The following is a 15,891-nucleotide window of genomic DNA, read 5'->3' on the forward strand; positions in this document are numbered from 1 at the left end:
CGCGCTGGGCAACTTCTTAGTCGGAGTAGCCCATCGGTCGGTCTAGGGAGGAGAGGGTCAGCGTGGCGAGGTGTGTGTCGGGGGCAGAGGGAAGGAGGGAAGGAGTGCTGGGGAGAAGGGACAGTAGTGTCGGGGTAGGAAGGGACGGTTGTGGGGGAGAAGAAGAGGCAGTTGTGGAGGGAGGGGGAGCAAGGAATAGTTGTGTGGGGGAGGGGGAGGAGAAGGGGCAGTTGTGACAGTTGGGGGGAAAAGCGATTTTGAGGGGAAATTTGCCTGCTGGTAACCAGTTTAAGGAGAAAGCCTGGCCCCTGCGGTATTTCCTAGTAATAGAGTGAGCCCCGGGTTAGCAGAGCAGCTCCTCCTGGGGCCTGCGGTGTGGGAACGCGTGGTGAATCCCACAGTGCATGCGCCTCAGGCTCCAGTTTGAGGCAGGAAAGCGCAGCTTGATGCTTCCCTGGAGACTGATGGAGGAAGCCTCCTTGCTGTGGTTGGTTTTATTGATTTGTTGGCCTAACAGAACGTTTTTCCTTGGAGCAAAGTACAAATCCTTCAAGTTTGAAATTCATAACCTGAGATCAATGCCTGTGGCAGCCTGTGGGGATGAGGAAGGAGAGCCACAGGTGGCGTTAGGCTGCAGCTGAATGAAAAGAGAGTGCCCAGCGCCTCAAACTTTGCCCTTGGGATTCTGAGCACCTGCCCGAGATGCCCGCTTCCTGCCATCTTACCTTTCTGAGAGAGGCACCACTGTGGCCTTCCTCGTGCCCCAATTGCTTTTTCCTCATTACACAATTTAAATTTATGATTGGATGACTTTTGTCCTTCTTGCTTCCAATCTGTTCTCAGGGCATTTTACTGATCTTAACAGTTAGCACACAGTTCCTCAGCCAACTATGCTGAGAGACCTCAGTACACACAAAACAGTGTTCCTGCCCCTCAGGAACTGAAAGCCAAAGAGCCAGGTGGCAAATACTGTTTTTCTTTGTTTACAGATGTTACAGATTTTAGTGGGGTTGGGAGGAGCATTTTTCCATTTAACTTGGGAGGAAAAGAGGTACATAGGAAAATCATCTTGGTTTGCTTGAATGATTGAACAGTGACAGAGGGTGGGGGATGTGCACCCCTTCCTTGGGCCTCTCTCACTCACTCGTGGTCCTGGAGGTTAGAGTGGATGAGGGTTTGGGCAACCGCACTTCAGCTTGATAGATCTTTTCCTGATTATCTTATATTCTCATACCCTGGGGCAGAGATAGAGGTTCTAAATCCTCATTAGTGGGGTGTCTGTTTGGCCATCTTTTTTTTTTTTTTGAGACAGAGTCTCACTCTGTCCCCCAGGCTGGAGTACAGTAGTGCGATCTTGGCTCACTGCAGCCTCCGCCTCTCGGGTTCAAGTGATTCTCCTGCCTCAGGCTCCCCAGTAGCTGGGATTACAGGTGCACACCACCACATCTGGCTATTTTTTTTGTATTTTTAGTAGAGACGGCGTTTTGCCACGTTGGCTAGGCTGGTCTCGAACTCCTGACCTCAGGTGATCCACCCGCCTCAGCCTCCCAAAGTGCTGGGATTCCAGGCGTGAGCCACCACACCCAGCCTGGTCATCGTCTTTAACTGCCATTTATTCCTAGTGCCTTGAGGGACTGACTTTGATTTTTAACCCAGTGTCCTGAAGACAGTAGGATATCTTAGGGAAGAATAGCAAGGCCTCCCAGGCCTCTGTGGAATACAGAGCCCTTGTGGTTAATGGAGCAGGGTGTGGGTACCACCAGAAAAGATGATCATACTGAATTTCAGTCAATTTATGAATTCAAAAGGGACTGCTTGTATCAGGGGCTGGTTTGGGGGTGGTATCTGGTTGTGGACTTTCCACTCCTGTGTACCTGTAGGTTTTGCCTGCACGATGTCCAGCAAAGCTGAGAAGAAGCAGCGACCGAGTGGCCGAGGAAGCTCCCGGGCAAGCCGGTCAGGGCGGGCCGCTCAGGCTGTTGTGGCCACAGAGGAGCAGGGGAACGCCCTGTCTGTCAGTGAGCCAGAGCCGCAGGCTGAGCTCCCCAAGGAGGAGCCTGGTGGGTACTTGCTGGGGTACAGGATGCTTAGCAATGGAGGGTGGGGAAAGTCACAGGGGCTTGGAGGCATTTTAGGGCTGGGGAGCAGGCACTGTTGCTTCTGGGCAGGAAACAGGGGCTAAGTGACGCCCCCAGCCATGGAGGTTCAGCAGCCCTGCCACTGGGTCCCTTTTTTGTGTATCTTCCTCCTGGCCAGCCTCGTCGTTGTTCTTTCTGTCTTAAAATGTCACACAATATACCAGGAGTTCACCAGCCAGTCGTTTCTCTAGCCTCTTACTCCTTATTTCAAGTGTTCCTGGTTGCTCCTACCCCACTGAAGAGGGTTTGATCTCTTCCTTTTTCCCGTTTTCACCCTGGGTGGCAAAACAAATAATGTTTTTCTCCCATTAAGCCCATCACCATGGAGACTCAGCCTGTTTTGCCACCCTTTGAATCCTAAGCCCGGCTGATGCTTTCTACCATCTGTTTAAGGCTCTTGTATCTCCGCCCTCATTTTGGCAGGGACTTGGTAGACTGCGGAGGTTCAGGTTCAGGACAACAGGAAAGAAGTCTAGATCTAGGGAGGAAAGTGTTTAAAGAGGCTGCCTCTTGTGGCTTTGACCTGAGGGATTCATTTCCTGTGGGTGAGCCGGAGCCAGTAAGAGTGGAAGCTTTTTGGTAGTTGTTGCTATTGCTGGGCTCTCCCTGAGAGCACTGGTCAGTGTAGACAGGACTGTGAGCTAAGTGTAGACCTCCTTCTTTACCTGGAGCTCCTTTACACTGATACTAGCTTGTCAAGAAGAAAAGAAATAGAATCTCCTTCTAAAATTAAAGGTTGAGAGATTAAGCATGGGCATGGGAGAAAAGTCCCTGGGCCATAAGAACCTGCCTTAGGTTCCAGGATCTTAGAAATGTGCAGAATTTATCCTTCTGAGTTCTGAAGAGCTCAGGTGAAAGCAGTTAAAATGGGACTGCTGGGTGCTAGGAGAACTAGGGGAAGATGGGAGGGAAGGCAGTGAGGTTCGGTTTGGAGAAACCTCTAAGGAGGGAAGGGAAGGAGCTTTAAAATGAACGTGTTGGCCTTCGAATAGCAAAGATTTCTGCCTCTCCCAGCTCTAAACTTTCTTTTCTTTTCTTTTCTTTTTTCTTTCTTTCTTTCTTTTTTTTTTTTTTTTTTGAGACAAAGTCTTACTCTGTCACCCAGCCTGGAGTGCAGTGGCACAATCTCAGCTCACTGCAACCTCTGCCTCCTAGGCTCAAGTGATTCTTGTGCCTCAGCCTCCCAAGTAACTGGGATTATAGGCATACACCACCATGCCCAGCTTATTTTATTTATTTATTTTTCTTGAGACAGAGTCTCGCTCAGTTGCCCAGGTTGGAGTGCAGTGGTGCGATCTCAGTTCACTGCAACCTCCACCTCCTAGGTTCAAGCGATTCTCCTTCATCAGCCTCCTGAGTAGCTGAGATTACAGGCGTGCGCCACCACACCCGGCTAATTTTTGTATTTTTAGTAGAGATGGGGTTTCACCATGTTGCCCAGGCTGGTCTTGAACTCCTATTCTCAAATGATCCACCTGCCTTGACCTCCCAAAGTGCTGGGATTACAGGCATGGGCTACCGCACCTGGCCTCCCCTGGCCTAGTTCTTATCTGGAACCTGAATGCCAGCAGTTTTCCCAAGGGAGTTGGATCACTCGCCTACCGCTAAGCTCCGGAATTGCCTATTCCATCTTTTCACGCCTTCCTGCCCCGGCCTCTATGCCTCATTCCCCTCTTAGTTTTCCTTTCTGGAAGCCAGAGTGGAGTGTCCTGTTCCCTATGGCCTTTTGGTTATATCTCATTTGTTCCTTCTTCCTTTCAGTCCCTGGGGGATGGGAAGGCCACCAGTTTTACCCCAATCTCCTGTGTGACCAGTAGATCAGGAGGCAGAGAAAGAGAGCCCTTGGGTTTTATGGGAGTCCAGAGTGGGCATGGCATTACTGAGTGCCCAGCAGGCCAGTGGTTTGGAGAAGGACTGATTCCTATGAGCCTCAACTTCTCCATGTGGGAAGAGGAGTGGGGGTAAGATGGAGGGCCAGAAGCTGCGTGCCTGGAGTAACCTCAGTACTAACCACCTTCATTCCCTCACCCCTACCCCAGTCAGTGTTTGTTTTATTTTTAATTTTTTGGAGACAGAATCTCGCTCTTTCACCCAGGCTGGAGTGCAGTGGCATAATCTCGGCTCATGCAACCTCCGCTTCCTGGGTTCAAGCAATTCTCCTGCCTCAGCCTCCCAAGTAGCTAGAATTACAGGCACCCGCCACCATGCCCGGCTAATTTTTTGTATTTTTGTAGACACGGGGTTTCACCATCTTGGCCAGGCTGGTCTCGAACGCCTAACTTCAGGCGATCCGCCAGCCTTGGCCTCCCAAAGTGCTGGGATTACAGGTGTGAGCCATCGTGCCTGGCCCCCAGTCAGCTTTTTACATTAAATTGAGAGATAATTTACTGACTATAAAATTTACCCTTTTAAAGTCTACAATTCAGTGGTTTCTGGTATATTCGCAAAGCTGTGCAACGTTCCCGCTATCTAATTTTAGAACATTTTTATCCCGCCAAAAGAAAGCCACTTTAAGCACCTTGAGAAATTGGCACCAGGTGACTCCTGTATCTTTAGTTCTAAGTTGCATCAGAGCCTCGTCTTTTAGCAGTCACTCCTGGTTCCCCCTACCCCCCAGATCCCAGGAACCGCTCATCTATTTTCTGGCTTTGTGGATTTGCCTGTGCTGGACATTTCATCTAGTGGCCTCTCATGACGGGTTTCTTTCACTTGGTACTGTGTTTTCAAGACTCATCCATGTCATAGCATGAACCGCACCGCCATGTCTTCTGATGGCTGAATAATATCCCATGGCATGTTTACAGCACATTTCGTTTATCCATTCCACTGTTAGAGGACACTGGGCTGTTGCCACCTTTTGCCTATTGTGAATAATGCTGCTGCGAATGCTGTAATGAAAATAACTCTTTGAGTCCTTGCTTTCAGGTCTCACGGGTCTCTACCTAGAAGTGGAATTGTTGGGTCATTGGATGACTGCATTTAGCTTTCTTTCTTTCTTTTTTTTTTTTTTTTTGAGACAGAGTCTTCACTCTGTCGCCCAGGCTGGAGTGCAGTGGCACAATCTCTGCTCACTGCAAGCTCTGCCTCCCGGGTTCACGCCATTCTCCTGCCTCAGCCTCCCGAGTAGCTGGGACTACAGGCGTCCACTACCACGCCTGGCTAATGTTTTGTATTTTTTAGTAGAGACGGGGTTTCACCATGTTAGCCAGGATGGTCTTGATCTCCTGACCTCGTGATCCACCCGCCTCGGCCTCCCAAAGTGCTGGGATTACAGGCGTGAGCCACCGCGCCCGGCTTTTTTTTTCTTTTTTTGAGATAGGATCTCATTCTGTCACGCAGGCTGGAGGGCAGTGGCACGATTATGGCTCACTGCAGCCTCTGCCTCCTGGGTTCAGGTGATTCTCCTGCCTCAGTCTCCCGAGTAGCTGGAATTACAGGCACCCGCCACCACGCCTGGCTAATTTTGTATTTTTAGTAGAGACGGGGTTTCACTGTATTGGTCGGACTGGTCTCGAACTCCTGACCTCAGGTGATCTGCCCGCCTAGTCCTCCCAAAGTGCTGGGATTACAGGCGTGAGCCACCGCGCCCGGCTGACTGTGTTTAACTTTTCAAGGAATGCCTTTCTTTTTGTATCTTTATTCTTCCCAGAGCCGCGGTTGGAGGGACCTCAAGCACAGAGTGAAGAATCAATGGAGCCTGAGGCAGATGTGGTAGGCCTGGGTCTTCCTTGCAGCAAATATTCTCCCCAATAACTGGTGAATCAAAGGATTAGTTGTGGTTGGCGCATGAGGAATTCTCTCTTGTCTGCCACTTCTTTTACCTGCTCTCTGCTGTTAGCCTACTCACCACAAATCCAGTTCACTGAGTAAAAGACGAAGTCATCTGGCCTTCCCCAGGAGAGAGGTGGGCTTTAAGTAAGGCACAGGTCTCTCTTCTCTCCCCACCTTGGGTCAAACTTTGATGAGCTTATTCATCATGTGGGTGAACACCCGAACAAGTTGAATGAGCTGGGAAGATATTGTCCTAATTGGATAGTAATTTCTTTTTTTTTTTTTTTTTTTTGAGACAGAGTCTGGCTCTGCCGTCCAGGCTGGAGTGCAGTGGCCGGATCTCAGCTCACTGCAAGCTCCGCCCCCCGGGTTCCCGCCATTCTCCTGCCTCAGCCTCCCGAGTAGCTGGGACTACAGGCGCCCACCACCTCGCCCAGCTAATTTTTTGTATTTTTTAGTAGAGACGGGGTTTCACCGTGTCAGCCAGGATGGTCTCGATCTCCTGACCTCGTGATCCGCCCGTCTCGGCCTCCCAAAGTGCTGGGATTACAGGCTTGAGCCACCGCGCCCGGCCAGTAATTTCTAAGACATTCTCTTTCCACCTTTCCTTCAGTTCTTTTCTTTGGCTGAAGAATTTACAGAAGCTGCTTCAATCACCTTGAGAAATGGCACTAAATGACCTCTGCTTCTTTTTTTCCAAGTTGCATCAAAGCCTAGTCATGACCATAGTTACCTGGGTGAGAAGAATAGAGTGGCGACCCTGACATTTTTCAAAAAGGGAGAAAAAAGTAATGACTATCAAAGAAAAAAATGGCAAGAGACAGAAAAGTAAAACAGAGAAAACTCATGGTATTACTGCCCAAACACATTTAATATTAATATTTTGCTATGTCTGGCCAGGCACGGTGGCTCAAGCCTATAATCCCAGCACTTTGGGAGGCCAGGGTGGGTGGATCACCTGAGGTCAGGATTCGAGACCAGCCTGGCCAACATGGTGAACCCCATCTCTACTAAAAATACAAAAATTAGCAGGGCGTGGTGGCAGGTGCCTGTAATCCCAGCCACTTGGGAGGCTGAGGCAGGAGAATTGCTTGAACCCAGGAGGTAGAGGTTGCAGTGAGCCGAGATCGTGCCATTGCACTCCAGCCTGGGCAGCAAGAGCTAAACTCCGTCTCAAAAAAACAAGAAACAAAAAACGCCAAATGATATTTTGATATACATTTTACTTTTGTGCACAGGCTTATAAGTTTGTTTTTATATAATCCTAACTTTATCATATGTTACTTTTTTTTTTTTTTTGAGGTGGAGTCTCACTCCCTTCGAGCAGGCTGGAGTGCAGGAGCATGATCTCGGCTTACTGCAACCTCCACCTCCGGGGTTCAAGCGATTCTCCCTCCTTAGCCTCCCAAGTAGCTGGGATTACAGGAATGCACCACCACACCCGGCTAATTTTTGTATTTTTAGTAGAGACAGGGTTTTGTCATATTGGCCAGGCTGGCCTCAAACTCCTGATCTCAGGTAATATACCCGCCTCGGCCTCCCAAAGTGCTAGGATTACAGGTGTGAGCTACTGCGCCCAGCCCATATGTTACGATTTTGTATTACACTTTTTCACAAAATATTTTATTTTTATTATTATCATTATTGTTTGAGACAGAATCTTGGTCTGTTGCCCAGGCTGGAGTGCAGTGGCATGATCTGGGATCACTTCAATCTCCGCCTCCCAGGCTCAAGCGATTCTCATGCCTCAGTCTCCTAAGTAGCTGGGACTACAGGTTCCTGCCACCACACCTGGCTAATTTTTTTTTTTTTTTTTGAGACAGTGTCTTGCTGTGTTGTCCAGGCTGGTCTTGAACTCCTGGACTCAAGTGATCCTCCCGCCTTGGCTTCCCAAAGTGCTGGGATTAGGGACGTGAACCACTACGTCCAGGCAGCTGGCTAATTTTTGTATTTTTAGTAGAGACAAGGTTTCGCCATGTTGGCCAGGCTGGTCTTGAACTCCTGGCCTCAAGTGATCCACCCACCTTGGCCTCCCAGAGTGCTGAGATTACAGGTGTGAGCCACCATGCCCAGCTATTATTATTCACATTACATACTCTTTGTAAACATTTTTTTTTTTTTTTAAGAGACAGGGTTTCTCTCTGTTGTCCAATCAGGAGTGCAGTGAAACAATCATAGCTTACTGTAACTTTGAACTCCTAGGCTTAAGTGGTTTTCTTGCCTCAGCCTCCTGAGTAGCTAGGACTACAAGCATGTGCCACCATGCCCAGCTAATTAAAAAAAAGATTCTTTTTTTTTTTTTTTTGTGAAGATTGTGGTCTAACTGTGTTGCCACGGTTAGTCTTGAACTCCCAAGACTCAAGCAGTCCTCCTGCTTCAGCCTCCAAAAGAGCTGGGATTATATGTGTAAGCCACAGGGCCAGCAATTTGCAACCACCACTTTTCACAGCCATATAGCGTTCCATGTTCTATGCAGATACCGTAGTTAAACCATTACTCTTTGACATTTTGCCATTTCTAATTTTTTGCTCTCGGAATACTTTCATGAAAATTATAAGTAAAACGAACACTCTTGAAATACTTAATATTTCCTTAAAATAGATTCTTGTATGTGGTGTTACTGAATCAAAGGATAAAGAACATTTCTATCACTTTTAATACCTCACGCGTTCCAAATGCATTATACTTTTTGCTCTCATGCTAGCAATACGACAATACACCTTTTCCGGGCCTGGGTGTTATCTGTTTAGCAAGGATTTTTTTTTTTTTTTTTTTTTTTTTTGAGACGGAGTCTCGCTCTGTCGCCCAGGCTGGAGTGCAGTGGCGCGATCTCGGCTCACTGCAAGCTCCGCCTCCCAGGTTCACGCCATTCTCCTGCCTCAGCCTCCCGAGTAGCTGGGACTACAGGCGCCCGCCACCACGCCCGGCTAGTTTTTTGTATTTTTAGTAGAGACGGGGTTTCACCATGTTAGCCAGGATGGTCTCGATCTCCTGACCTCATGATCCACCCGCCTCGGCCTCCCAAAGTGCTGGGATTACAGGCTTGAGCCACCGCGCCTGGCCGGATTTTTTTTTTTTTTAAATGATGGGCAATAAATGATTTCTTTTTTTTTTTTTTTGAGACAGAGTCTTGCTCTGTCGCCCAGGCTGCAGTGCAGTGGCACAATGTCGGCTCACTGCAACCTCTGCCACCTGGGTTCAAGTGATTCTCCTGCCTCAGCCTCCCGAGTAGCTGGGATTATAGGCACACGCCAACATGCCAGGGTAATTTTTGTATTTTTAGTAGAGATGGGGTTTCACCATGTTGGCCAGGCTGGTCTTGAACTCCTGACCTCAGGTGATATGCCTACCTTGGCCTCCCAAAGTGCTGGGATTACAGGCGTGAGCCACCGTGCCCGGTCTTCTTTGTTATTTTTATTTGTATTTGACTTCAAGTGAAAATATTTTTTAAATATATGTGTGTGTGTGTGTGTGTGTGTGTGTGTGTGTGTGTGTATATATATATATTTTTTTGAGACAAAGTCTTGCTCTGTTGCCCAGGCTGGAGTACAGTGGCGCGATCTCAGCTCACTGCAACCTCCGCCTCCTGGGTTCAAGCAATTCTCCTGCCTCAGCCTCCTGAGTAGCTGGGATTACAGGCATGCACCACCATGCCCGGCTAATTTTGTATTTTTTTTTTTAGTAGAGACAGGGTTTCACCATGTTGGCCAGGCTGGTCTTGAACTCCTGACTTCAGATGATCCACCCACCTCAGCCTCCCAAAGTGCTGGGATTACAGGCGTGAGCCCCTGCGCCCAGCCTTCTTTGGTGTTTTCATGTCTTTTTCACCTCCTCACTTTTTCCTTACTGCTGAACCAACTGACTTTTACCCAGTATTTTACACTTCTTTTGGAATCCATTGTGAAGAAATTGCTCCTGTACCCTCTCCCTTTTCCAGCTTGTGGTCTCGCTGCTCCTAATTGCTTGATGTAGGCTAATATCCTACACATTCCCTTAATTCACTTTTACCTTTGAGATCAAGGGCTGACATTTTTAAAAACCACAGGCATAAGGATAATCTCTTGCACTGGGAGGATAATATCCCAGTCTTCCTCTACGATCTGTTCTTTTTTTTTTTTTAAATGCTTAGAAGCAAGACATCTTATTGTTCTGTTTCTTTCAAAGCTTGAAAACTATCGTTCAGTTTCTCCTCATCATTCTGAACCTGTCTGGCTTCTCTCATCTCCCATGTCCTCACTTGTGATTGTGGATGGGAGGAATGACTCATCCTGGCAGTCGTAGTTACTTTGGCCCTCTGTCTGCTCTCCTTCTATAGAAGCCCCTCTTCCTTTCCCGAGCTGCGCTGACAGGACTGGCGGATGCAGTGTGGACACAGGAGCATGATGCCATTCTGGAACACTTTGCCCAGGACCCTACAGAATCCATCCTCACCATCTTCATTGACCCTTGTTTTGGGCTGAAGCTAGATCTGGGCATGCCTGTACAGGTGCGTACCCTACTTTCCCAGGTCAAAGGTGGTCCTACAGAGAGCTGAGGGCTCTCAGTTCCTTCGTCATCCTTAAGTCTTATCATCTGCTGTGCCCACGGCCTATTGAGCCCCACTGTGTCAGGCACCCTACTTGGTGGCAAGAATGGGAAGAAGGATGACGCAAGAATGTTGTCATGGGCCGGGCGCGGTGGCTCACGTCTGTAATCCCACACTCTGGGAGGCCGAGGCGGGTGGGTGGATCGTGAGGTCAGGAGACCGAGACCACCCTGGCTAACACGGTGAAACCCTGTCTCTACTAAAAATACAAAAATTAGCCGGACATGGTGGCGGGCGCCTGTAATCCCAGCTACTTGGGAGGCTGAGGCAGGAGAATCGCTTGAACCCGGGAGGCGGAGGTTGCAGTGAGCCGAGATCATGCCACTGCACTCCAGCCTGGTGACAGAGAGACTCTCTCTCAAAAAAAAAAAAAAAAAAAAAGAATGCTATCATAGTCTAGTGGGGAAGACAGACATATAAGCAAATATTTACTATAGTTTGTGATCATGAGCAAAGCTTTATAGGAGCGTTATGGGAGCAACTAATGGAGCCAGTGGAATTCTGGGAAGGCTTGATGGTGGAGGTGCTATTTGAGCTGGGATGAAGGGTGAGTAGGATTCCATCAAGACTAGGTAAGAGCTATCAGCGAAGCCTACTCTATGTACAAAGAAAAGAGAAGTAGTGGGAAGTGATACTGAAAGGGGCTTGGGGTCAGCTTGTGAAGGGCCTAGTTGTATGTTACACTCGAGAATTTGGCCACTATCCCAGAGAGTGCTATTGAAGTCTTTTATAGTTTAGATAGATAACTATTTCAACAATGTGGATCATACGTTAGACAACGGTAGACCTAGGGTAGGGAGACGGTTAAAAGATACATGGATAGGAAAATATTGCTGGTAGAATCTGGGCGGTGGTCGTACAGGTCGTCATTGTAAAATTTGTTGAATTTTTTGTATACATCTTTGAAAATTTTGGAAATAAAATGTTGGAAAAGTTAAAAGGCTGTTGCTTTGCTCTTATTGGCAGCACATATACAAAAGCGGAAAGGATGAGGATGATTGACATGGCTCTGTGGAACAATGACACAATTTGTGAAGCATTCCGCATTGAACGCGGGCGGAAGACCTCTTGCCCCGTGCACTGGCAGTAATCAGCCACAAAACAATGAAAAAATATTCCATTTGCAAGAGGAACCAAAATTTGCAAAATATGTTTATATCTGAATATACATTTTAATATAAAAGTAGGATTTATATGAAAAGAAAACAACTTTGTGGTAGGCCATGTAAAACGACTTGAAGAAATGATGAGCCACAACTTGTTTGTGAGTAGGAATCTTAGTATCATAAAGATTATTTTATATAAAAAAGTATCATATTTGGCTCACGCCTGTAATCCCAGCACTTTGGGAGGCTGAGGTGGGTGGATCACAAGGTCAGGAGTTCGAGACCAGTCTGGCCAACATGGTGAAACCCCATCTCTACTAAAACTACAAAAATTAGCCGGGCATGGTGGCAGGCGCCTGTAATCTCAGGTACTTGGGAGGCTGAGGCAGGAGTATCACTTGAACACAGGAGGCAGATGTTGCAGTGAGTGGAGATCGCGCCATTGCACTCCAGCCTGGGCAACAGAGCAAGACTCCATCTCAAAAAATAAAAAAAACAAAAAAACCCACAAAAGTATAATTTTAATGCAATTCTAGTCATACTGCCCAAATGCCACAGTTGCTAAATTCCTTGTGTAAAGGATTTTAAAATATCTCTAAAAAAATTATGAAAATGGCAAAGATGATGATGAAAAAGGAAAGTAATAGGGAGACTCGTAAATATGAAAATCATTAAACTACAGTAATTAAAACAGAGTTGTAGTAGGGCAAGACTATGTACATCATAAGCAACAATAAAGAAACATTGAAAGCACAAAAATGCTTTATAAGCAACAGTACAGAAATATAGGAAATACGAGGCCGGGCGTGGTGGCTCACACCTGTAATCCCAGCACTTTGGGAGGCTGGGGTGGGCGGATCACCTGAGGTCAGGACTTCGAGACCAGCTTGACCAACATGGAGAAACCCCATCTCTACTAAAAATATACGAAATTAACTGTGCGTGGTGGCGCAAGCCTGTAATCCCAGCTACTCAGAGGCTGAGGCAGAAGAGTCCCTTGAACCCAGGAGGCGGAAGTTGCAGTGAGCTGAGATCATGCCATCGCATTCCAGCCTGGGTGACAAGAGTGAAACTCTGTCTCAAAAAAAAAAAAAAAAGAAAGAAAATATAGGAAATATGAAAAATATAAAGTACAGAAACATATATAACAGATACATTTTTTTCTATGAAAATGGCATTTAAAAATCTGTGGGGAAGGATGGATTATTCAACGAATAGAATTGGGAAACATATGGAACATGAAGCTTTTCAATTAAAAAGTCTATTTACCATGTTGAAATATATTCTTTTTTTTTTTTTTTTTTTTTTTTGGAGATGGAATTTCACTCTTGTTGCCCAGGCTGGAGTGCAATGGCATGATATTTGGCCCACTGTAACCTCTGCTTCCCAGGTTCAAGCCATTTTCCTGCCTCACCCTCCTGAGTAGCTGGGATTACCGGTGCCTGCCACCATGCCTGGCTAATTTTTGTATTATTAGTAGAGCCGGAGTTTCACCATGTTGGCCAGGCTGGTCTCGAATTCCTGACCTCAGGTGATCCACCTGCCTCAGCCTCCCAGAGTGCCGGGATTACAGGTGTGAGCCACCCAGCCTGGCCAATAACAGACTTAATTGTATTCCCCTGAGCTAAGATGGCCAATTGAAGCTGGGCGTGGTAGCTTGTGCCTGTCATCCCAGCACTTCGGGAGGCTGAGGCAGGCTGATTGCTTGAGCCTAGGAGTTTGAGACCAGCCTGGGTAACACAGTACAACCCCATCTCTACAAAAAATACAAAAATTAGCCAGGCATGATGGTGCACGCCTATAGTCCCAGCTACTTGGGAGGCTGAGGTGGGAGGATCACTTGAGCCTGGGAGGTGGAGGTTGCAGTGAGGTGTGATCACTCCACTGCACTCCAGCCTGGGTGACAGAGTGAGACCCTGTCTCAAAAAAAAAAAAAAAAAAAAAAAAAAAGCCAGTTGAAACTTCCATAAAAAATTATTACCCTTGAATACCTGATAAAATGAGCAAAAAGTAAAACTATTTAAAAAAAAAACAAAAAACCCAAAAAAACCACACCAAAACAACCCCTGAGAGTAAACAAATTTAATCTAATACACTTTAAAAGTGGGTGACCAGTGAAAAACACATGCACCGAGTCAAAGAATGGTGCTCCCCCAGCTACATGGAGTGAACTTGAGAGGGTGTAATCAAATCTTAATAGAGAGAAAGGCCTGTGCCTTTAGTCATTTAGTCCCAGCTACTTTGGAGGCTGAAGCCAGAGGATCGCTTGAGCCCAGGAGTTCGAATCAATCCTGGGCAACATAGCAAGACCTCCATCTCAAAAAAAAAGAAAAAAAAAAAGAGAGAGAGAGAAGAGGAGCCTAGGTGGGTTTTTTTTTGTTTTTTTTTTTGTTTTTTTTTTTGAGACAGAATTTTGCTCTTGTTGCCCAGGCTGGAGTGCAGTGGTGCCATCTCGGTTCACTGCAATCTCTGCCTTCTAGGTTCAAGCGATTCTCCTGCCTCAGCCTCCCAAGTAGCTGGGATCACAGGCATGCACCGCCACACCAGGCTAATTTTGTAATTTTAGTAGAGATGGGGTTTCTCCATGTTGGTCAGGCTGGTCTGGAACTCCCGACCTCAGGTGATCCACCTGCCTTGGCCTCCGAAAGTGCTGGGATTACAGGTGTGAGCCACCATACCCGGCCTGAGCCGAGGTGTTTTAACAAAGATTTTTCACTGCCTTAGATTAGCACTAACCACCTGTCCATTTCCCTGAGGCAATTCTCTTAGGCCAAAGAAAAGTGAATAAAACATAAAACACCCAACCCTTTCACTTTAACTTCCAGGGGCAAAAATAAACTGGTCGCTTATAGTGGGAGGTCAAGTCACCCACAGTACATTAGAGCAAAAAGAATGAGTTCACACGCTTGCTGCCCAAGCACAAGCAAAATGAAAAGAAATTGCATGGCAACTGCAAGCACGTTACATCAAAGAAAAAAGAGGAACAAAGCATGCAAAAGAGGAAAACATAACTGAATGAACAGAGGAGATTCCTCACAACAGTACCATGTTCTACTACAATTTAGTAAGACCAGGAATTCAATTAAAAAAAAGTTGAGCGCTGAAATGATAAAATGTGAGAATAAGATAAAAGGGAGATTGCAGATTTTAAGAAATGAATAAAGCAGCATGTTACAAAACCAGTAGATTGGAAATAGCAAGGAACTGAATAGCTAACCCAGAAAATCCTATCACTGACAGACGAGAGGCTAGAGGTAATCACAATGTATGCAGAAGAACAAGCCAAGGACATTTAACACAATTAGAGAAGCTAACAGATATGAAAGACTAACATGATGATCTTGTATAGAGAGCCAACAAATGAAACAATATAAATGTAAGATAAAATACAAATAATTTCCCTGAAATGCAGAAGGAACTGAATCTGGGAATCAAAAAGGACACACTGTATTCCACAAAATTTGTCACACAGTGGTTAATGTCAATATACATCTTGGCTAAGCTACTCAATTGTAGGAAAAATTAACTCCTTAGGAATATTCCCTATGTGGTAATCCTGCTAAGAATATTTAACTTGAATCTGGCAATAAGGAGACAATCAGATAAATCCAAATTAAGAGACATATTGGAAAAAGAAAACTGGTCTGGACTATTAGAAATATCAATGCTGTGACACGAGAATCGCTTGAACCCTGGAGGTGGAGGTTGCAGCAAGCCAAGATTGTGCCACTGCACTCCAGCCTGGGTGACAGAGCAAGAGTCTGTCTCAAAAAAAAAAAAAAAAAAAAAGTTAAAAATGTAAAAATTATGGGCTGGGCACGGTGGCTCACGCCTGTAACCCTAGCATTTTGGGAGGCCAAGGTGGGTGGATTGCCTGAGCTCAGGAGTTCGAGACCAGCGTGGGCAACACGGTGAAACCCCATCTCTACTAAAATACAAAAAAATTAGCTGGATGTGGCAGCATGCATTTGTAATCCCAGCTACTTGGGAGGCTGAGGCAGGAGAATCACTTGAACCAGGGAGGCAGAGGTTTCGTTGAGCCGAGATCACACCATTGCACTCCAGCTTGGATGACAGAGTGACTCCGTCTCAAAAAAAAAAAATATATATAAATAAATAAATAAAATAAAATAAATTAAAAATAAAAAGAAAATCAATGCCATGAAAGAAAAAGGTTGGGAGTGGTTTAAAACTAAAGGAGACTAAGAGACATGAGCCATGTGTGATCTTGGAGTAGATTCTGGATTGGAGCTTGCAAAGCAGTGAGCTAACAGAACTCAAAATTGAAAGT

The 15,891-nt window shown here is 46.3% G+C and overlaps 1 protein-coding gene across 1 annotated transcript in view; it reads left to right on the top strand.

Moving 5' to 3' along the window:
* The window catches only part of DNAH2 (dynein axonemal heavy chain 2), a 123,379-nt gene continuing 107,488 nt past the window's right edge, over nucleotides 1-15,891 (top strand). Inside the window, exons 1-4 of the mRNA XM_025362511.1 lie at nucleotides 1-70; nucleotides 1,881-2,060; nucleotides 5,788-5,849; nucleotides 10,225-10,395. Coding sequence (XP_025218296.1) covers nucleotides 1,895-2,060; nucleotides 5,788-5,849; nucleotides 10,225-10,395 — 399 coding nt within the window. The 5' untranslated portion in view covers nucleotides 1-70; nucleotides 1,881-1,894. The remainder of the gene's footprint in view (nucleotides 71-1,880; nucleotides 2,061-5,787; nucleotides 5,850-10,224; nucleotides 10,396-15,891) is intronic.

This window comes from Theropithecus gelada, chromosome 16 (genome assembly GCF_003255815.1).
Source record: "Theropithecus gelada isolate Dixy chromosome 16, Tgel_1.0, whole genome shotgun sequence".
Taxonomy (NCBI): Eukaryota; Metazoa; Chordata; class Mammalia; order Primates; family Cercopithecidae; genus Theropithecus; species Theropithecus gelada.